At 36.7% G+C, this 23,133-nt stretch overlaps 1 protein-coding gene across 3 annotated transcripts in view; it reads right to left on the reverse strand.

Moving 5' to 3' along the window:
* Positions 1 to 15,542: 15,542 nt before the first annotated feature.
* The window catches only part of ADAT2 (adenosine deaminase tRNA specific 2), a 35,249-nt gene continuing 27,658 nt past the window's right edge, over positions 15,543 to 23,133 (reverse strand). For all 3 annotated transcript variants that reach the window (XM_072643491.1, XM_072643492.1, XM_072643493.1), the window contains exons 4-6: positions 20,448 to 20,554; positions 16,469 to 16,541; positions 15,543 to 16,359 (exon numbers count right to left, since the gene is read on the reverse strand). In XM_072643491.1, the coding sequence (XP_072499592.1) occupies positions 16,316 to 16,359; positions 16,469 to 16,541; positions 20,448 to 20,554 (224 nt within the window). In that variant the 3' untranslated portion in view covers positions 15,543 to 16,315. The remainder of the gene's footprint in view (positions 16,360 to 16,468; positions 16,542 to 20,447; positions 20,555 to 23,133) is intronic.

The raw sequence follows: 23,133 nt of genomic DNA on the forward strand, positions 1-23,133 counted from the left end.
CAATGTAAGCTCCTTTAGGGAAGGGACTGTCTTTCCTTTTGCTTCATATTGCCAGCGCTTATCACAGCGTCTGGCAAAGGATACATGCTTAATAAGTGCTTGTTTCCTTCCTTCCTTTCCCTAAATCACCCTGTACAATATAGTTAACATCCCCTTTTCCCTCCCTTTACCTGTACTCTAAGAAACAAATATCTCTCACATTTATTCCCGTTTGTAAGACTTTACTTATCCTGGTCCTCCTTCCTGAAATGCCTTTCCTCCTTTTGTGTCTATGAAAATTCTATCCATTACACAGGAGGCAACTCAAATTCTACTTCCTGCATGAAGTCTCCTATTGTTTAAAAATCAGAAAACTTAAAAAAAAAATAAGTGCCTGCTACGTGCAATTGTCCACATGGATTAAAAATATAACCCCAAACTATTAATAGTAACATAGATTTAGAGTTGAAAGGGACCTTGGAGGTTTTCTAGTTTACCTATCTGCCCCTCTGTTTTATAGGAGAGGAAACTGAGGTCCAGAGAAAGTATTTTTATAAAAACAATCTACACATATACTAGGTAATTCATAGAAAATTGTACTTTGAAACTTGAACTCTAGGAGAACTGGCATTGGTTTTATCCCAACAAAGAAGATGCCTGGAAAGAGGCCAAAAGACATATCTCCTAGCTCCTTATAGGCCACAAAGTAGGCAATTCTATTTGGTTTGGCCATCAATTGTCTTTGGCACAGCAACAAGTCACAGTCAGGTAAGGACCAACCAGAGCTGCTGCTTATACTAATCCTTTTACCAAGGGGTTGGAGCATGAGTCCCTTCCCATAGAGCCAAAGCACATCTTCTCTGCTCTGCCACGGGAGATACCCCAGTCCAAAGGGTCAGAAGGCCCCTCTGATCATTCCCTACTATGCATATATAATGCCTTGTGGTATTCAAAGAGCTTTACATATTATAGGTTTTGAGCCTCACAACAATGTTGTGAGGCAAATTGTAATCCTCTTCAGTTAAGTAATTTGCCTAAGGTCACCCAGCAAGTAAATGGCACAGCCAAAATTTTGAGGATGTTATACCCACAAACAGGCATAATACCAGATAGAGGTTTACAAGGGCAAAAAAAGAGACTATGTAAAGTGCTGTAAGAAATAGAGAGGAGGATGATCATTCCTAAAGCTCAATTCTATGGCATTTATGGTCTATCTCATACAATTTAGCAATTAATTACACACTTTCTTTTATTATCTAATTTCTATGTGTATATTTAGACATATCTCCCCCACGCAGTGCTGGGAGAAAGGAGGTGAACAATAAATACTTGTTGAGTGTTTTTAATCTGTGTATACAGTGTATGCCATTTCAAAACCCAAGAATTAGCAAATTCGTAGGGTGATGAGGATAGTTTTTTAAACCAGTAATAATTTTTGGTTTAGAAAAGGGAGTAATAATAGCTGTGGGGAGAAGGGGATGGGGGAAGGTATGTGGATATAATTACATCATTATAGATCATAGATTTAGAGTTGGAAAGAAGCCTAGGGGTCATCCAGTCTAATCCCTTATTTTACAGATAAGGAAACTAAGGGCCAGAGAGGTAAAGCAAGTTGCTCAAGGTGTTAGCGAAAGTATTGGCAGAGCTTAGATGGAAACCTAACTCTTCTGACTCCAAAGTCAGCTCACTAACTGGTTTAAATGCTTGATTATATTTCAGTAAGATGATCATAAGGAAAATTTAAAATCAGATATGGATTTTTAAATCATATCTCCAAGCAAGGACAGGAGCACTGTTTTTATTTAGAAGTAGCTTCTTCCTTCCACCCCCCCAATTTTTGTATTTGGCAAAATAAACATTTAAAGCAAAAAAATTACAATTTCAGTACTTTTCCTCCTTTTATTATTAAAAAAATTATAAAAATTATGGCACTGGGCAGTTTACCAAAATGCTTAGTGAACCAACACAATTTAATAATTAAAAATCATGGGGGGTAGTATGATATAGACGATAGAATATTGGATTTAACATTAGGACAATCAGGGTTCAAGTCCTGTCTTAGATGCTTATTAACTATGTGACCCCAGACAAGTTACTCGATCCTCAATTTTCCTCATTTGTAAAGTGAGGATAGCAGCACCTACCTCATAGCATTGTTGTAAGAATTAGATAAGATGATGCATGTAAAATACAGTACAAACCTTTAAGAGCTATGTGAATATCAGCTATCGTTTATTTTTATTTGTTGTTTAGTATTATTTCATTTACTCCTTCCAACAGCCCTGTGAGATTGATATATGGTCATCCTCATTTACAGATGAGAAAACTGAGGCTGAGTGAGGTTAAGTAACTGTGCCTGTGGTCACATGGCTATTAAGCGTCTAAGGCAACATCGGAACTCAGGTCTTCCTGACATGAAGTCCAGCACTCTACAGAGGTCATAATCTAATGCTCCTATGCTACAAATGATGAAATTGTGGTATAGAGAAATGAGGTCACTTATCTGAGGTCACATGGATAGCTGATGGCAGTAATTAATCTAAACAAGGTCCTTCTGACTCCTAAGTTCCTGCTCTTTTTGAACCGTTGCCTCCTTTATTCAAAAAATCAGTAAGAGTAGTCACATACTAGCTTAGTTTTATAGCACCATAGCTTAAAAGGAAAAACTAGGCCCTTTTTAATTTCAACAACAGGGCAGCTAGGTGGCCCAATGGATAGAGCCCCAGGCTGGAGTCAGGAAGACTTGAATTCAAATGTGACTGCAGACACTTACTAACTACGCGACCTTGGGCAAGCCGCAGTTTGCTTCAATTTTGTCATCTGAAAAATGATCTGGAGAAGGAAATAGCAAACCATTCCAGTATCTTTGTCAAGAAAACCCCAAATGGTATCATGAAGTTAGACATGATTGAAAAAACTGAACAAAGACCAAAGAAAAAAAAAAGATACAAATTTCAACAATACCCAAAGGTAGAAATTGTGCCAGTCTGGCCTCTAAGTATTACCACCTACCTTCGCTCCCCTCCTCACATTGCTCCCATCACTCTCTGTTTCCCACCACACACAATTAGCAATTTTAAATGTAAAAGAACAGTTGGTGGTTTTGTTAAAGATGAAGTCAACCTCTAGCTCTTTTGCCAAAAAGGCAAGAAAGCATGTAACTTGCTCCTTTCCCCAGGCCATTCAAGGCTAGCAGAAGTAGGTACAATTGAGAGGGGCAGGACTCAACATAAACTCACAATTTTATTTTAGAGTTATAAGGATAGATACTGAAAGTCTCTTGTTTTCCCTTGGCTTTTTCTATTTTTCTGGATAGTGCTTAATTTGAAAGAAAGAAAAAGCATTGGAAGCAGTTTAACTTTCAATATCTCTATGGAAACCCAAGAGAACTTGTATTTTATTGCCAAATGACTACCTAACTTGAATTTTACATCCTATTGGATCACTATAGGCCATCTGCCATACCAGAAACAGCTCAGGCCTAGTTTTCCAAAGGTCTGTCTATAAAATGGCAATTAAAATTAATATAATTCTTGGCTTTGATAAAGAGGGGTACAGGAGGGAGAGAGACCAAATTGTTTCTGTGGCTCTCTTTTAAGCTAAAGAATCCTTTTGTTAATTTCAATGAAAATATCCCAATTTTAAATGTCCCTTAATGAGAGAACTCCATTCTGGCAGTCATAGAGGGAAAATATTAAATTAAAACCAACAGCTGTTTCCAGGGCTTTATCACTAATTGTCCTCCCCTCCTTTCCATCAGTGTCAAACACATTTTCTCTTAAAATTTTTAACAGTTACTGCCTACACTGGAGTTCTTGGCTACCAATTCCTTCACCAACATACTCCAAATACAACACAGGAAGAGATTTTTGTTCCAAATAGCAAGAAAATGCAGAGATATTCTAATATGATCTTTTATCAGTGATTGAAGCTTGCCAAAGCATTACAAGTCATACTTAGTACACAGTGTTTTGTAAAGAATTAGGAAACATTGGAACCTCTTGCACACAGATCTCCATTTTGGGTCAACATTTTTTTCTTGCTTTTTTTTTTTTGCCATAATGTCCTCTGTGAGAACTCTTAACTTGTAACCTCTCCCCCTACATCACATATCAAAAAAAAAAAAAAAAATCAAACTTCCAATTGGTCATACAGGTACTACAGTTATCAAGTAGCAACAGCATCTTCGTGTCCTCCCAACAGAGAATGGAAGAGTTCAATAATAACAAAATCAACAACGTTTTCCTAGTGCTTTATTAATGTAAAAGCATTTACAAATACTATCTCATTTGGGAAGCAGGCACTATTATTATCATCCTCACTTTATAGATGAGAAAACTGAGGCAGTGACTTGTCCAGGGTCAGACAGCTGATAGACTTCTGAGGCTGAATTTGATCTTTCTAGTCCAACACTTTATTTTGTGAGTTAGATTGTCTGGGTTTTTTGTTTTTAATCTCCAGTGACTAGAAAGAGCCTCACACGTTGTTGTTGTTCAGTTGTGTCTGACTCTTTGGGATCCCATGGATCATAACATGCCAAAGCTGTCCATGCGGTTTTCTTAGCAAAGATATGGAAATAATTTGCCATTTCCTTCTCCAGTGGATTAAGGCAAACAGAAGTGACTTGACTAGGGTCACACAGCTAGTAAGTGTCTGAAGCCAGAGTTGAACTCAGGTCTTTCTGACTCCAGACCCAGTCCTCTATCCACTGAGCCACCTAACTGCTTATAGTAAGCACTTAATATTTGCTGAATTGAATAGAACTAAGCAATATGAAACTAATTTCATATCAACAAACATTTATTGAATACCTACCAAGTGTAGAGCCATGAGGTAGGCACTAGCAGACATGACACAAACATCAATTAGATTTGGTCATTTACTTCATGGAACTTACAACCTAGTAGGGAGACTGTAATACAGTATAAATAACCAGGCTACAAAAAGAGAACAAGAGAAGTTCATAGGAAAAGCACAAGTCTTTTGGAAGGTCTAAGGAAAAAATATCTTAAAATCTGAGAGAATGAAAATAATCAGGAAGTATAGAAGATGGAATCATCCCATTATTCAGATATTCCACAGTTCACTGCCACAAACAGAGAGATATGAGCTCTGCAGCCTGATTTCTATGACCTTCTTGGGATTCTCTTGTGACACCTTGGTGAGTCCTGAATACCTATTTTGAAAAACACTGCTCTCCTTAAACAAAAGATAGAAGGCAATTTTGATGCTTTCCAAAGTGAAGTGTTCTGTGTTAAGACTTTTTGGGGCAGAATTTTAACATCTCAGTCATCAGAGAAGAAAAAAAGACAAACTAAAAATATGTTCAAATGCACTAGAAAGCAGGAATCATTTTTTCCATTTCTCAAAAATACAGCAAAGGTCAAATTTTACTCAGAAAAGAAATATAATACTTTCTTCTATCATGCAGCAGTTGGCAGTTTTGGGGGTGGGGTTTGTTTTGGGGGGATAGTTTAAGAAATTATTATTTCTGGACTAACACTTAAATCCTTTTACTGGCTTCATGCATCTTAGATGTTACCCCAATAATTCCATTTTTTTTTCAAAACTTCAATCAATAAGCCCAAATACTATATATGAAGATGTATGTCAAACTTATTACCACAGATAGCTTGCCGACTATTAAGGAAACTTCATTTATCTGCTCTAAAAATCATTACTGGGACAACGATGATAATCAGTGAAACCTTCCACTCACAGGAAAGAGAATTGATAAGATTAGCAATAAATGATGTTCACTAAAGAACTTATGTAAGTCACTTCATTAATTGAGAACTTAGGCGAGACACTTCCCTTTCTGGGTTTTAGTTTCTTCATCTGTAAAATGAATGGGAATGAACTAAATCAGGGATGGGAAACGTGACCTCAAGGCCACATGTGGCCCTCTAGGTCCTTAACTATGGCCCTTTGACTGAACAGGACTTGTTCTATGTAGTTTAGATTCAATCAAAGGGCCATACTTGAGGACCTGGAGGCCACACATGGCCTCGAGGGGGCAGGTTCCCCACCCCAAAACTAGGTGATTTCTAAGGTCTTTCCTAATTCTAACATTATTTGATATATGAAGACAAGAAGTAAACTATTCAAAGAACTAAAATTTTAAAAGATTCTCACTTTTAAAAATAGGCAATATTGAGCAGAGGCTGCATATATAACATTACTGAACATTTAAAATTAAATATGCTCTTCCCCATGAAAATTGTCAAATATGACAAAAAATAAAAAGTGAAAAGAGTAAACCTCAAGCAATCATAAAGCCCAGTAACTATTCTCAGCAGCATAAAAATACTTTCATCATTATTACATTGCAAGTTGCAATATAATTAAAAACAAACAACCCAGATATTTCTTAGAATTGTAAAATCCACAAAGGCAAACACTTTTGCATTAAGGAAATGAGTTTCCAAGAAGTATCACAACGGAGGATTCACTTTCTATCTGGAGCTCTGCTTTATTGGTGGAACATGAAGGCCCTCTTCTGGGGTAGTCTGTGCAGCACAGCATGCAGAACTGCCAGGCAAGACTACAAGGCTAACCATGAGCAACCTTGGGGATTGTGAGTCTTTGCAGTTGCTTGCTGCTACTACTGCTACCGTACTTTGTGGTTATGGAGGAAAAGTAAGAGCTATTAGTTTCCCTTGTAAGAACAGTTTGGATGACCTAAAGAAAAAAATTCCTGAACGGAATTTATGAAATGATTATCTCTGCACTAATACCTAAATCCTCCCTATCACTACTTATCTCAAAATATCAATCAATAAGCCCAAATAGTACATATGCTGACCCTGTTTCTATGGGTGGCTTGTTTTAATACCCTAATCTGTCTGTCCTAAGAATGATTATTGGGACAATGAAGCCTAGTCTGCCTTTAGTCTTAACATGAATTTCAGATGAATCACATATATTAGAAATCACTCAAAAATTATGCCACAAAAGTAGTTTTTATTTTTTAATAATACTTGTTTTGGTCTTTCTTTGAAGCAGATATTCTAAAGTTTTATTCAGGAATATGCTCCAGTTTGAAATGACATATCTAATCTCTTGTAAAATTGTGAACATCCTTTACAAATGCTGTCAGTAAGCAGAAATCTCTTCTAAAAACCATGTAACCACAGCAAGTATTCCACCCATAATGTTACTCAGTACATCCATGGTCTAACACAGTCAGGAATCCTTGTGGCTGCAAACAATTAAAGATCAAATGCTGCTATAACAGGCTCCTGAGCATTCACCCACAATTATGACACATAACAATCCACACACATATCAGGTAATCGTGTCTTACAGTACATACTCTGATTTGTCAGCACAATCCAATATTTTTAGAGTATTGTGTTTGGCGGTTAAGCATTCACTAGTTGCTAATTTCTGAAACTCTAGACCTTAATTTTTCTCCATTTGCAATATTATTTTAACTTGGGGAAAGGGTGTTTACAAAGTATCAGGTTTTGGAAAAGTGTTCATTGGTTCATTTGAAACAGCACATTACAGAATCATTGAATTTGAAAGCTTAGCAGTCATCTAGTTCCATCCATACACAAAATGCATCCCCAAATACTCACCAAGTGATCAGCCAGTTCAGATTCTACTTAAAGATCTCCAAGGAGAGTGAATTCACTACCAGCTCTTCATCTTCTGGAATAGCAGTGTTAACTGGTAGGGTGTTTTTCCCGACCTCAAGCCCAAATTTGCATCCCATTACCCTCTAGGGCCAAAACAAAGCAAATCCAATCTCTCCTTCAAATGACAGCCCTTGAAATACTTGAATATAACTCGTAGTCTATTTACCCACAAGTTTTCTTTTTTTCAGTTTTGTTATAATTATTTTTTAGGAAATAATAATTAAATCCTGATTTTTCTGTGTACAATGGATAATTGACCTGCAACATAAGAGTTGTGTTGGAATGGGTATCTGAAAAAATAATAACGTGTCTTACATTAATGTGAAAATATTCTTCTGTCCATTCAACAATTATTACAAAACTTGAGATCATCACAGACATAAACAGAAAAAAATCTATCATATCACTGAGTCCTGTTGAGTAGTCTTTTTAAAAAAAATGCATAGAGGTACAAATTATTCAAGTATTAAACAGGCCATTATATTTAACAAAGATTTTGAATAAATGTATCAAAAGATTACAATTCAGCAACATTCAGAAAAGTGGCTAATCAGGCTCAATGACCAGCTGTTTAACAATTTCCAGCAAGTTAGGGGCTCTCCACTGCAGCTGCTTCTCCTGATTTTCACTGATTTTCTTTCTTCGGTAAAATGGGTTCTTTTAGAAATGTAGATTTCAGAGGTGGAGCCAAGATGGCACAGTAAAGGCATGGACTTGCCTGAGCTCTTCCCCAAACCCTTCCAAATACTTTAAAAATTATTCTAAACAAATTATAGAGCAGCAGAACCCACAAAAAAAAAAGAGCGAAACAATTTTTCAGCCCAAGACAACTCAGAAGGTCAGCAAGAAAGGTCTATTGCACCAGGTTGAGAGAGCGGCACCGACCAGCACAGGTCACACCAGCACAGACCTGGCCCCAGCAAACCACAAGCCCACCTCTGAGCAACTGAATTGGTGGCAGCAGTGGTGATTTCCAGACCTCTCAGCCCACAGACTGGACTTTTTGAAAAGGCCAGCAGGAAAGCTCATTCACACCTAGGTGAGAATGGAGCACAGTTCAGCACAGGCTGTGTTGGCCCAGCCCCAACCCCAACCCCAACCCCAGCAAACCAGAAGCATGCCTTGGGAGTCACTGAATCAGTAGCCTCAACAACAGCAGCTGCTGCTTCTGGAGCTCTCAGTCCACAGATGGTCAGGGGATCAAACAACTGGTCAGAAAGAAATGACAGGGGTATCTTTGCTAGAACTGGAAGGAGGACTCTATTGCCTTGCCCATACTTAGATCCAGGTTGCAGTCCTGGGTGGCAGTCCCAGGGTGAGGAGGAGCACTAGTTAACACACCAGAGCTTGGAGCCACGGTGGGACAGGGACCCTCCTCCCAGTTCCAAGGCAGAAAAGAGTGCTTGTGGTCACTCACAGACCAGAGCACAGGACAGGAGAGTAGTAAACACATTTCCTTAGATCATACCACCTTAGAAGAACTGAAAACTTACAAGTCCCTGGAAGTATCTCTGAAAACAGATGCACAAAACCCTTAAAGGTTGGGATAGTGCACCCTCCACTCTGGAAGCAGAGTCCTACTTTAACAAAGAGTTTAAAGTCAAGTAATAGACTGGAAAAATAAGCAAATAACAGAAAAAATTCTGACAGAAAGTTACTAAGGTGACAAAGAAGATCAAAATGCACACTCAGAAGAAGATCATAGTCAAAGCCCCTACATCCAAAGATTCCCAAGAAAAATATGAACATGGTCTCAGGCCATGGAAGAACTCAAAAAGGATTTTGAAAATAAAGAGAGGCAGAGGAAAAACTGGGATGAGAGATGATAGTGATGCAAGAAATTCATGAAAAATGAGTCAATAGCTTGGTAAAGGAGACACACAAAAAACCCAGAAGAAAATAACACCTTAAAAAACAGACTACGTCAAATGATAAGTCCAAAAAGTCAATGAGAAAAAGAATGTCTTAAAAAGCAGAACTGACCAAATGGAAAAAGAGGCACAAAAATCCCCTGGAGAAAAGAACTCCTTAAAAAGTAGAATAAGCCAAATGGAAAAGGAGGTATAAAAGCTCACTGAAGAAAATAATTCCTTAAAAATTAGAACTGAGAAAATGGAAGCTAATGACTTAATGAGAAATCAAGAAGGAATAAAACAAAACCAAAAGAATGAAAAAGTAGAAGACAATGTGGAATATCTCACTGGAAGAACAACTGACCTAGAAAATAGATCCAGTAAAGATAATTTTAAAATTATTAGAATTCCATGAAAGCCACGATCAAAAAAAGAGAGCCTAGATATCACCTTTGAAGAAATTATTAAGGAAAACACGCTGATATTCCAGAACCAGAGGGTAAAATAGAAATTGAAAGAATACAATCATCACTTCCTGAGATTCCAAAATGAAAATTCCTAGGAATATTATAACCAAATGCCAGAGCTGTCAGGTCAAGGAGAGAATATTTCAAGCAGTCAGAAAGAAACAATTCAAGTACTGCGGACTCACAGTCAGGATAACATAAGAAATGGCTTCTACATTAAGACATCAAAGGGCTTGTAATATGACATTCTAGAGGGCAAAGGAGCTAGGATTATGAGGGGGAAAATGGACATTCAATGAGATAGAGGACTTTCAAGCATTCTTGATGAAAAGACCAGACTTGAACAGAAAACATGACTTTTAAATACAAGATTCAAGAGAAACATTAAAAGGTAAACAGGAAAGAGAAATTATAAAGGATTTAATAAGGTTAAACTATTTACATTCCTACATGGGAAGGTGATACTTGTAACTCATAAAAATTTTGTCATTATTAGAACAGATATACAGTGACAGAGGTATGAGTTGAGTAAACTAAACTTAAGGGGTGAGAGAGGAATGTATTGGTAGACAGGAAAAGAGAGATAGAATAGGGTAAACTATTTCACATAAAAGAGGCAAGAAAAAACTTTTACAGTGAATGGAAGAGGGGGACGTAAGAAGGATTGAGTAAACCTAATTCTCCTCAGAACTGGCTCAAAGAGGAAATAACATACACACTCAACTGGATATGGAAATCTATCTTACTCTACAGGAAAGGAGAGGAAGAGGATAAGAGAAGGGGATGGGGTGACTTAAGAGAGGGCAAATTGGAGGAGGGGGTTGTCAGAAGCAAAACACTTCTGAGGAGGGACAAGATGAATGAAGAGAGAGAACAGAATAAGGGACGTGGGAATAGGATAGAGAGAAATACAGTTAACAATATAACTGTGAAAAAAATTTTTGAAGCAAGTTTCTCTGATAAAGTCCTCATTTCTCAAATACAGAGAAATGAGTCAAATTTATAAAAATAAAAGCAATTCCCCAACTGATAAATGATCAAAAAATATGAACAGTTTTCAGATGATATAAACAAAGCTATCTATAGCCATATGAAAAAATGGTCTTGATTGGAGAAAAGGAAATTAAATAATTCTGAGACATTTTTTCATATGCATTATATTGGCTAATTGGACAGAAAAAAATAACAAATAGTGGCGGGGATGTGGGAAAAATGAGACTTTAATGCACTGTTGGTGGAGTTGTGAACTGATTCAACCATTCTGTAGAGCAGTTTGGAACTATGCCCAAAGGGCTATAAAACCATGCATACCCTTTGACCTAGCATTTGTATCCCAAAAGAGAGAAAAAAAACAAGGAAAAGGACCTATATGCACAAAAATATTTATGGCAACTGTTTTTTGGGGGCAAAGAATTAGAAACTCAGGGGATGTTCATCAATTGGAGAATGGCTGAACAAGTAGTGGTATGTGATTATGATGGAATACCGTTGTACAATAAGAAATGATGAGCAGAGTACTTTCAGAAAAACCTGGAAAGACTTGCATGGACTGATGCAAAGTGAAATGTACCAGGTGCAAAGTAACAGCAATGTTGTAAGATGATCAGTTGTTAATGACTTAGATATTCTCAGTAATACAAGACACAAGACAACTCTGAAGGACATATGATGAAAACTGCTATCCATGCCCAGAAAAAGAATTGATAGTATGTGAATACAAATAGAAGAATACTTTTGGAATTGCTTGCCTTGTCAATGGAAGGGGATGGGAAAGGAGGAAGGGAGAGAATTTGGAACTCAAAGTTTTAAAAACAAATGTTAAAAATTATTTTGACACATAACTGGAGGAAAATAAAATACTAAAGAAATAATTTTTAAAAAGAAATGTAGATTTACAACTTAATGTAATCAAAGCTACCTCTAAAGTTTTTCTCATTAGCAGAGCCTGACAAAAGTTGCCAGAGAAAAATGAGGTACTCTTGAGATGAACGTGGTAACCAGGTAGTCTTCTTCATGTATGTCCTTAACTTCCATACAACTTTGTTACCACTTCCAGTTCTTCTAACGTGTTGGACTTCTCTGAGAAATCTTCCTTTCTCTAGGATAAACATGCCCAGTTTTTAAGCTCCTCCTCCTTCTCCTTCTTCTACAAGATGCCTAGAACTAAGCAGAGTACCATAGATGAAGTCTGAAGAGTACAGTGGGACTGTCACCTGTCCTGTACTGGAAGCTACGTCCTCTCTTAATGCAGCCCAAGATCTTATTAGTATTTCTGGCTGCCATATTGCACTGCCAACTTATATTGAGCTTGTAACCCTATAGCCTCCAGGTTCTTTTCAGAAACAGCTACTGTCTAACCATGCCTCACTCATCTCATACTTGTGAAGTAGATTTTTTTCTACCTAAGCAGAAAACTACATTTGTTTCTACTGAAATTCATCTTTTTGAATTCAGCCCAACACCCTAATTGAACAGCATCATTTTGGATACTGAATCTAGCATCCATTCTTCTAGCTATCCCCTTCAGCTTTGTGTCATTTGCAAATTTGATGAGCATACCTTCCATTCCTTTATCTAAGTGACTGATAAAAATCTTAAATAATACCAAGCACAAATACCTGGGGTACTGCATTGGAGACCTCCAGCCATGCTGACACTGAACTCTTAACAATTATTCTTTGAGTCCATTCATCCAATAACTTATGAATCCATCTCACTGTTTTATTATGTAAGCTATATCTTCTCCACAAGAATCATGTGAAATACTTTATCAAAAGCTTTGATAATACAGGTAAACTACATCCACAGTATTCTTCTCATCTACTGATTTCAGAAAACTGTCAAAAAAAGGAAATGGCATGACCTGTTGTTGATGAAGCCATACTGGCTCTTTATAATCACCATTCCCTTTCCTAGATGTTTGGCAATCATCTCTTTAAAAATACATTATAGAATTTCCCCAGGAATTGAACTCTAACTCATTGGCCTAAATTTGTAAAACTTTATTCTCTTTCCCCTTTTGATATTCTGGACATTTACCCTTCTTCAGTCTTGTGGTACCTATTTTTCATAATCTTTCAAATTTCGCCAACAGTGGCTCAGTAATTACACCTGCCAGTTCCTTCAGGACTTGGGAATGTAGTTCATCTGCACCAGGTGACTTGAATTCATGAAGAGCAATTAGGCATTCTCTTAAGTGTCTCATTATTTATCTTGGGTATCAACTCTCTAAGTAATTTTTGTTCTGTAATTTCCAATATAAAGGTAATTTTCTTTGTAGACTAAATAGAAAAAAAATAAGAGTTAAGCAGTCATGCCTCCTCCCTGTTGACAATTATCATAGTATTCATTCCAAGCAAGATTTCTATCCTATCTTCAATCCTATTTTTCCGCCAACATAGTTTTAAAAAATCCTTTTTGTTTTCCACAGTTTTCCTGACACTTTTAATAGGATGTATACTCTGACTTACATTCATCTCTGTTATCTGGCCTTGCTTCCATTTTTGGAACATTTCTTTTTAAAATCTATTTATCAGTTGCTGGCATCTATACTGATTTGAAGTCAAACATTATTTTTCCTCTTCATTGGTTTCCTTTTCTCTTCAGAATTTCATGTTTGGGTTTTTGAATCTCTCCAGCAAACTTCCCTTCAAGTATTTTAGCCCATAAAGTTTTCCCTATCTTTTCTCTGAACCCTTTGAAACTTGCTTTTCTAGAACACAGAGTGCCTGGCCTCCTCTATCACAAACTCTATGATAAGAGTGATAACGTGTTCCCAAGGTTCCCATAATTTTCACCCCAGCAACCAGTTCTTCCATATGAGAATCAGATGCAGAAGAGAACCTACCCTTGTTGGTTATTCCACCTTTTGAAGGATGAAATCAAAAACAAGAAAATTCAAGAACTTATTAGCTATTTTGCTTTTGGCAGAGCACTCCAGCAAAAGTCTAAATAATTTAAATTCCCCCATCACTACTATAACATGCCATCATGCTAGGCTTGTGATTTGTTTCCCAAACTCTTCATCTCTTTCCTTCCTTTCCAAGTGGTCTATAGTGTATTCTAAAGACAAAAATCACTCTTTCCCCCATTCCTCCTTTGGCTTTCACTCAAATAATATCATGCCTCATGCCTGTGGTTCCTAGATTTCCTCACAAATACACCTTCTACATACAATGCAACCCTTTCCCACTTTAACCCATCATATTTATTTCCAGTTGGTATACCTCCTTTGTATTAGGCCCTCTTGTTCTTCTTTTTTGTTTCCTACACTTTGAGCATATGCACATAGACACTGGAGGTCATGGGCTTTATTAGTGGCTCCTTTCTTGGGTTTTGTATCCCATGAATATTGGTGTTTCAGTTGTTATTCTTTTCCCATTCGGGGAGCTTCACTCAATAGTACCTAAATGAGGGGATACTACATGAATTGTCTTATCCTTTCTCATCTTTATTAGTTTAAAGCACTTTTGATTAGATTTTTCAGACAACTGGTAAATACATTCTTACCAACCTTTGATAACTATACTCCACCTCTCATCAGAAATCTGACAACACCATATTGAAAGCCATAATCCATAAACCAAATTCTGTTCTCATATAAGACTTTTTTAGCCAGCTGTTCACTTCCCAGATTAAATCTTCTATTCTGCACCCCTGAAGCCCCAATGGCCTTTATTTTCTTGCTCAAGACTTTATAATTCTTGGCAATATTTTTTAGATTCTATATGGAAGTGTATCATATGAATGAGCAGAAGAGAATAGCTGTTATCCAGTTTGTTAAGTTTGGGGAGATTCTTGGACACACGTCCCAGGAAGATAATAGATCTCGCTATCACTGTTATCAGGTCAACAAAGAGATGACCCTATACCATGGGCAGGGAAATCACCAGCTACCAATATTTTTCTCTTCTTCCTCTGCCTCTCGCTAGATCATCTCATACCCAGTATCTTTCATGGCTCTAGCTTATTACTTTTAGAAAGAGCATCAAATCTGGATTAGCTCTCACTGCACAGATATCCTTTTTAATTTCCCTTCTTCTCTGTGTAACACTTCCCATTCTTTATCGTTCTGAGAAGGAATCCCTTTCTTCACCACTGAAACATTACTTGTTTCTTTTAGGAATCCTTCATTCTCCCTGAGAACCTGGAGTATAAAGAGGTGTTCTTTAAGTCCCTTTATATTATCCTTTAAAAGGGAGATCAGCCTCACTTGAAACACAAATAACAGACACTCATTTGTGGCAGAAATACAAACATTTCACATTCAACGCAAGTTAGTACATAATTTTCCCTACTGTCCTTAATTGTTTAGATTTTCAATCTTGTTTCTCAAATGTGTTTACTAGTATTTACACCTTAACCATAAGAACATGGTTAAAACTTTTTACAGACAATCTTATTTAATGTCCTTTCCTTTGTTTCAATAGCTCCATAGCTATGTCCACATCTACCTTCCCTTCAGTCTTGTCCCCATCTCATGTCAGTTTCACCAATTTGCCCCCTCAACATTCTATTAATTTATTCAACCCACTAATATTTTCACTAATCTTTTGTTACCTCATTTTGTGTTGCCAACTATCTTCTCCTTATTCTTCTTAAATCTATTTCAGTTTCTATTCCTTAATCCTTTTAGATTCTCCTTAATTATCCTTGATTCTGTTTCTCTTGCAATGTAAAGGAGAATCTGGATCAGTAACAAAGCCTGTTCTTCAAATTCTCAATTTTTCTCAAATTTTTTTTCAAATTTCTCTGCCCAAAACTTAACCTTGGAACTTCATTAGGCCAAATCCCTTCAAATTAGCTACATAATTTTCTTCTCCTTATTTGGAAAAATCTTTTTTCTGTTTCTTCTCTCATAACTTTCTTCCATGGAAACTAGGAGTAGCATATTTTCAAAGGCCATTTTAACTAATTAAAATAAATCATTATTTATTGAACAACTACTCTGTGCCAGGCACTGCGCTAAATGCTAGTGATACAAAAGAAAAGCAAAACAGTACCCTGCCCCAGAAGCTTACATTCTATTGTACAACATGTATGCATATATTTATAAATAAGACACAAAGCAAGTACAAGGTAACCTTTGTTAAAATGTTAAGATACTTCTAACTGGGAGAATGAGGAAAGATCTCCTGCAGAAGATGAGACTTGAACTGAATCTTGAAGGAACCAAGTATTCTGAGAAGTAGAGGTAAGGATCATTCCAGCAATAGATGACAGCCACTATGATTGACAGGGAATTGTACGTGAGAAACATTTGGTTGGCTGGTAATGGATGGACCACACATATATAATTCAGTCCCATTAAATGCTTCTATTCCAAGAATTTTGTCAAGTACACTATTAAGGATTGGCTTCCATCAGGTGAAGCTCAACATTTGTGACCTTCCTTTTTCCGGACTTTTGATTTTGGTGCTACAAAAATGTTAGAGAAGAAAGAGAGAAATTAATAAGTATACCAATGTCAGAATTTCTTATGTTGACTTGCTTCAATGCACGCATTGTACATTACAGAAAAACTGACCATTTGGATTTTCTTGTTTGTAGAAAGTCTTTAACATTTCCACTGCTTCCTCAGCTTGATATCCAGGAATGCACTGTTGGAATGAGAAAAGTTAGAAAGCAAGATTATGAAAATATCTTTTATTAGATACCAGAAAAAAATGCATATATCAAAGAATTCTGCAAATCATTTCAAATACTTACACTTAGGGAAGCTGGGTGGCACAGTGGATAGAATGCCAGGCCTGGAGTCAGGAAGACTAATCTTCCTGAATTCAAATCTGGCCTCAGACACTTACTAGCTGTATGACTCTGGGCAAGTCACTTAACCCTGTCTGCCTCAGCTTCTCATCTGTAAAATTAACTCTATAGTCATTGGCAATGTAAATGATGACCTAAAACTGTTCTTTACTTTTTCCTTCTTTTCCAAAATCGTATGAAGGTGGCCTCAATTTAATATATCAATCAATTAACAACTATGTATTGCCTACCATGTGTCTAGACAATTTAGCTGGGAGGACACTAAAGACACTAACAAATATGAAACAATAAATAATCAAGTTCCACATTATGTGGCATTCAGCAGAAGAGTTATAAGTGCAAAATGAACTGTCTGGGAAAGTAAATGCTGACTGGAGTAGTTAAGAAAAGCTTTATACAAAGAGATGAGATTTGAGGTAATTTGAAAGGTATGGGAGGTTATTTCAGATTAGGAAAACAGCATCAGCAAAAGCAAGGAGAGAAAAATGGTTGGGCTTTTGTTTTGTTGGTGGGCAAGGGCAGTGAGGAGACCAGCCTGAAGAGGTATGTTTTCTCCATGGGCAGGGAAATAAAATATCAGGGTAAAGAGAATATTGAATGTCAGCTAGGAGTTTGAATTTGATGTGAAAAGCCACAGAGGGCTTAATGGGTTGAGCCAGGCTATTCAGAAAGGGATGGAAATGGCAAGTGTGGGATCATTCACTCTGTTGCTTAGTGGATCTGCACTCCCACTGTGAGGAGCAATGATGACTCCAAACATAAAAGTGGACAGCAATGAGGAACTATTGCAGTTTTTTTGAGCAAGAAAGCGACATGATGAAAATGTATTTTAAGGAAGACCATTCTGGCAGCATTATACAAAATGGCCTGGAGAAGTAAGAACTTGGTGTTAGGGAAGCCAGTAAGGAATCCAAGTGGGAGCTAATTAGGACCTGAACTAGAATGAAAGCTGTAGGAATAGAGGTTATAGGTGAGAGACATTTCTGAGTAGGCCTCGGCAATTAACTGGATGGGGGAAATCTACGATCCTATGATTGAAGAGAGAGAGAGAGGCAAGAATTAGCCTAACATTTTCTAACCTCAGTGACTTAGAGAACAATTGTGTCACTGTTTTAAAAAAAAGATAGGAAGGAGGAACTTGGTTTTGTTCCCTCTTTCTTACTTGTTTGTTCCCCCACATTATACTTCTCTTTTATTCTTTACTTTCCAAATTAAAGCTGAATGGTGCATAGAACTTAATCAACATCTCTTTCTAGTTAAGCTGAATCTGGAAGAAATAATGGGCACTGCCGCTGCTTTCCTTCTCCCATTTCCCCTATGACATTTCTTGTGCCCATGCACATGCATGAACACACACATAAATAAGAAAGTAGTAGTTTATAAGACAAGCTTTATACTCAAAACACCATTATTGAGGAGAGACTGGGGGCAAAGTGGAAACTTTCAAACTATGGCCCTCACCACACAGTAAACCACTAGGCCATGCCTTTCTCACAGAATGTCTGCTTTGGGGGTGAGGTCAGGGACAAACTCAAGTTTTACAACATATGGTATTCCTCAAATACAAGGGAATTTATGCACATTTCCCTCCTATATGACAAGAGCAAAGGAAAATCAAGGGAAAAGCTGGTGAGAGTCTCTTGTCCTTCTATACCCAGAGGAATGAACTACTAATGCCCTCTTGGTCTTAAGAGAATTAAACATCATGTGTTCATATTATGAATGATTTCGAAGTCTAAAGAGTAAAAGTGCTTCCTTCATGTAGCCATTGTAGTTGCAGGACTGTCCTATTAAGTTATAAAACATACATTCTACACAAAGCAATATTAATGATGGCAACTGTTCCAGGTCTATAATGTTACTATTAATCACATTCTTTTACAAAGGGTGGATCAACAAGTCACTTACATGAATAAATTTGACAGGTTATTTCTCACATTCTTTTTATTCTGGAACCTATAACACATTGTCATGCTAATGCCAGGAATATGCCTAAAATACAGAAAAGAAGGCACAAAGACATATTCTCCAGGTATCTTGTTGGTCTCTTGCTATCCAGAGGCCAGGGGTAAGAGTGTGTTGTTAGAATTTCTGGACACCTCAGAAATTAACTTTTAGATATCTGAGCTCCAAGTCTTTTTTTCTTTTTTTAAAATCTTGTTTTTTAAGCCAATATGGCCATAAATATATACTACAACTGAACTCTCTTTTACAGGCAAACTAAAAAAGTACAAATACAATGCAAGCATATATGTGCACACACATATGGGTATATACACATGTTCAAGAGAAGTTCTACCCATATTCAACATCTAAGAACTCTTCCTTCGTCTTTTTGGGAACTTTGAGCACTACACCTGACCTCTCATAAATGAGAAAGAGAATAAGTTAACTGCACAGAATTTTATCAGGAAATTTTATAATGTTATTACAGAGAAGTAGAAGAAATAGAATGGGAAAATGGGCAAAACTTTTAGGTTTTAAATGAAGTTTAAATAAAGTTGCACGATTTGGTCTCCATTCCACAACAATTTATCTTCAGAAGGACTTATACAAATAATTATCTATTCTACTCTTTTATATACATAATCATAGATTGTTAGGAAAACCCCCCCCCCTCCAATTGATTGCTAGCTTCAGATTAGAAAAGTAATCTCTCTTGTGATGGAGTCCTATACTCAACTCTCTTATCTCAGAACTTTTCCTCTCCAGGGTTTATTCAAGGTTTAATTCTACATATCACAACTATATATTTTTTAAGAAGTACAGCTTTGAAGAACTTAAAAGTAAACCTGCCATAATGCCCATCATAAGTTAGGCCTTTATATAACAAGGAATAAACACATTTCATAAAACACGAAGAAGAAAACAACCTTGTCAACCAACTCATGAAAATTAGCATGAGTTCACAGGCCAAATTCTAAAGGAAATGTAGTTTAACAAATAAGAATTACAATTAAAATTTAAATTATGATCTATAGAATTTTTATTCCACTGCATTAAGTCCCTAATCTTCATTGTCATCAGATTAATATAAGAAGGGTTAGTAAGAATTAGGAGAGTGTGAAGGAAGTTTGTTACTAATTTTGCTTTGTTTTTTAATTTTTCATGAAGATGGATCAAACAACTAGAAATTAGAACAGTGGAGTAAAAGTTAAATTTAAAGAAACTGGTATGGTTTAACCAGGAGAAAACTTTAATTAGAAAAGGACCAAGAAATGTGAAACCTAACTTGCAAGCACAGTGACTGGTTTCTGTGAAATATCATCGGTACATACAGAGCAGATGGCTTAAACTGAATAAGGATATGCTATGTCCGCTGCAAATTATCATTAATGTAGATTGGTCACATATAATTTAATGTGTTAATAACTATTTGACACCATTTTAAACGAGATTGCAGACCTGACAATACTAACATGAATGCTGTAAATATTGGTCTTTACAAAACTGAAGGACTACAACATATACAATGGATAGAAATTGTATAGGATTACCAAGGAAGGTTGTGAAATCTCCTTCATTGTAAAGAATAAATTATACACCTGTTTATCAGAAATGCCTTCTCTGCAGTTCTGCCCACAAGGGTAAGAGCTGGATTAGATAATGTCATGAAGTTCTTTTTCTGTCAGTTCATGATTGTTTGGAATCTACTGAACAAAAGAATGTAACTATTTACAACCACCAAACAAAAAGTAACACTTCAAATAAGAGGAAGAAACAATCCTTTTTTGTATTACCTTGAAAGGTGTCCCAGTATTTGGTAAGTCTGCTGAGGCAACATCCAGAACAGAGCCACAACCTCCAAATCGTTCGTTCTGGCAGCCATATACAACAAGTGGGATTTGTGTGAAAGAGTCAAGGTCTTAAATAGAATGAAGCCAAAGTATGGTTCCACCTCCAGTAAATCAATTCAATCTGACTGAATTAAATTCAATATTTACTAAGCACCTACATGCAGGAAATTCTGTAGGACTCTGGGATAGAGATAAAGTTTAGAAAAGACATTACCCTCATAAAGCATTCAGTCTAAAAGACACACAGAAAACTAATTAATGATAAATGCATTAAAGAGATATAAAACAATACATTGTGAGCTCTTCAGAGGAAAGTTTTTTGTTTTTATTTTTTACCAATAAAGGGGATCAGGGAAAGCTTCATGGAGGAAATGGTAGCTCAGTAGTGCTGCTTGGAAATATTATTGTACCCATATATTTACCCATAAACTGTGAGAAGAATATCAGCAATTTGGAGACAGGAAGCATACTGCACATAAGTACCTCACAGACAGAGCATATACAAATGAAAAAGGACTTAAAAACACTTAGTAAAATCCAAACAAGTACAAAGTAATATGGTTTAAACTAAGTATCAAAGGAATCAAGAAGCCTGCATGTCTCTTTGAGCCCCTCAAATCATTTCATTTCCTTTGACAGGTACAGAAACCTGTGTACATGTGTCATTCTGCACACTGAATCTTTCATCTCTCTATTAGGAGATAGGTAACGTGTCAACATTAGTCCTCTGGAATTACAGTTGGTCTTTAAAAGTTTCTAAGTCTTTCAAAGTCTTTGCAATATTACTGTGATTATATAAATTGTTCTCCTGGTTCTATTTACTACACTATACAACAGCTCATACAAATCTTCCTAGTTTGTCTGAAACTATTCCCTTCATCATTTTTTTATGGCACAATAGCTTTCTATTACATTTATAACTTGCTCAGCCATCCCCCAACTGAAGAATACCCTTTCAGATTCCAATTCTTTGCCACCTCCAAAAGATCTATATTTTGCACACAGTTGGTTAAAATCTGTTTTGCTTAACACCAATCCTTTCAATCTACCCTTCTTCTAATTCTCCCTTCTCCCCTACTTTCCTGTTAAATGAAATGTATTTCTGTACCTAGCTCTGTGTTCTTTTCTCCTTTGACCAGTTCAGATGATGTGAAGTTCAAGAATCAGCCATTTCCCCTACCTCTTTGTATAGACTTCTACTTAGTTTCCCCTAACATTCCTTTCCTGTCCCACCTACAGTATTGCTCTTCCTCTCTCCTTCCTTTCTTCTAAGACCAAGACATAACAGAACCACTCAAAGGCCTTCTAAGTGGACTTACTCTATGACTCCTTATGATGACAGGGTTCAGAGGAACCACCTGTACTGTCTCTCCATATTAGAATGCAAGCAATTTATCTGTTTAATCTTTTTGTGATTATGTTTACCCCTTGACGCCTTCTGTGTGAACGTCAGAGTTTCTACGGAACTTTTAGTCTTTTCATCAAGAAAGCTTGGAAGTCCTTTATTTCATTTAAGTTCCTTGCTGGGTCAGTTATTCTTGGCTGTAAGCCTATATGCTTTGCCTTCTATCAATTCCAAACTCTCTGCTTCTTCACAGTAGCTGTTGCTAAACTGTGTGTTATCCTGTGACTCCTTGATACTTGAATTCTTTCTGGCTGCTGGCAGTATTTTTTCTTTGACTTGGAAGTTCTGGATTTTGGTTATAATGTTCTTCAGAGTTTTCATTTTGAGGATCTTTCAGGAAGTGACTGGTAGACTTTCTATTTCAATTATGCTTTCTGGTTCTAAGAGATCTGAACGGTTTTAAAATGTCTTGAAATAGAATATCTAGGCTTTTGGGGCGGGGTTCATAGTCTTTAGAAAATCCACTGGGTTTTAATTTTTTTCCTCCTTTTTCTATTTGCTAGGTCAGTGGGTTTTGCCATGAGATACATTATATTTGCTTCTATGCTTTCAATTTTTTGATTTTGTGTTAATATTTCTTGTTGTCTCATGCAGTCACTGGCTTCAACTTGGTTCATTCAAGAAGTCTATTGCTTAGGTAAGCTTTCGTACCACTTGTACTAAGGTGTTAATTTCCTTTCCAATTCTTTCTTCTACAGTTCTCATTTGTTTTGTTTTTTTTCCTTGAGCGCTCCATCTCTTTAAAGAACTCTACTGGAACTTGTACCCAAGCTGTGTTTTTCTTTAAGACTTTGCTCATAAGATGTAGATGTGGAGTCATTCCCTTCTTCCAAGTTTTTGTCTTGAGCACCTCCGTGACCATGATAGCTTTTAATGGTGATAGTATATGTATATACATACATACATATGTACATACATACATACATATATATATATATATATATATATAGAGAGAGAGAGAGAGAGAGAGAGAGAGAGATACTCACCCTTCTTGCCTACTTTCTGACACCAGGTTTTATGTCAGGAACAGGTTTTGTGTACCTCTGGAGGGAAAGTCTGTGCTGGTCCTGTTGCCAATTTCTTGGAGTACTGAGTGTTGTTACTCCAGGCTCTCAGGACAACTCAAGTTGAGGCCCTACAAACTTTCAATAACTCCAGAGTGATCTGACACAAAGCAAAATCTGATCATTGCCCCCTTGATCTGAGTTTTGCAAGTTCCTGACC

This window comes from Notamacropus eugenii, chromosome 2 (genome assembly GCF_028372415.1).
Source record: "Notamacropus eugenii isolate mMacEug1 chromosome 2, mMacEug1.pri_v2, whole genome shotgun sequence".
Classification (NCBI taxonomy): domain Eukaryota; kingdom Metazoa; phylum Chordata; class Mammalia; order Diprotodontia; family Macropodidae; genus Notamacropus; species Notamacropus eugenii.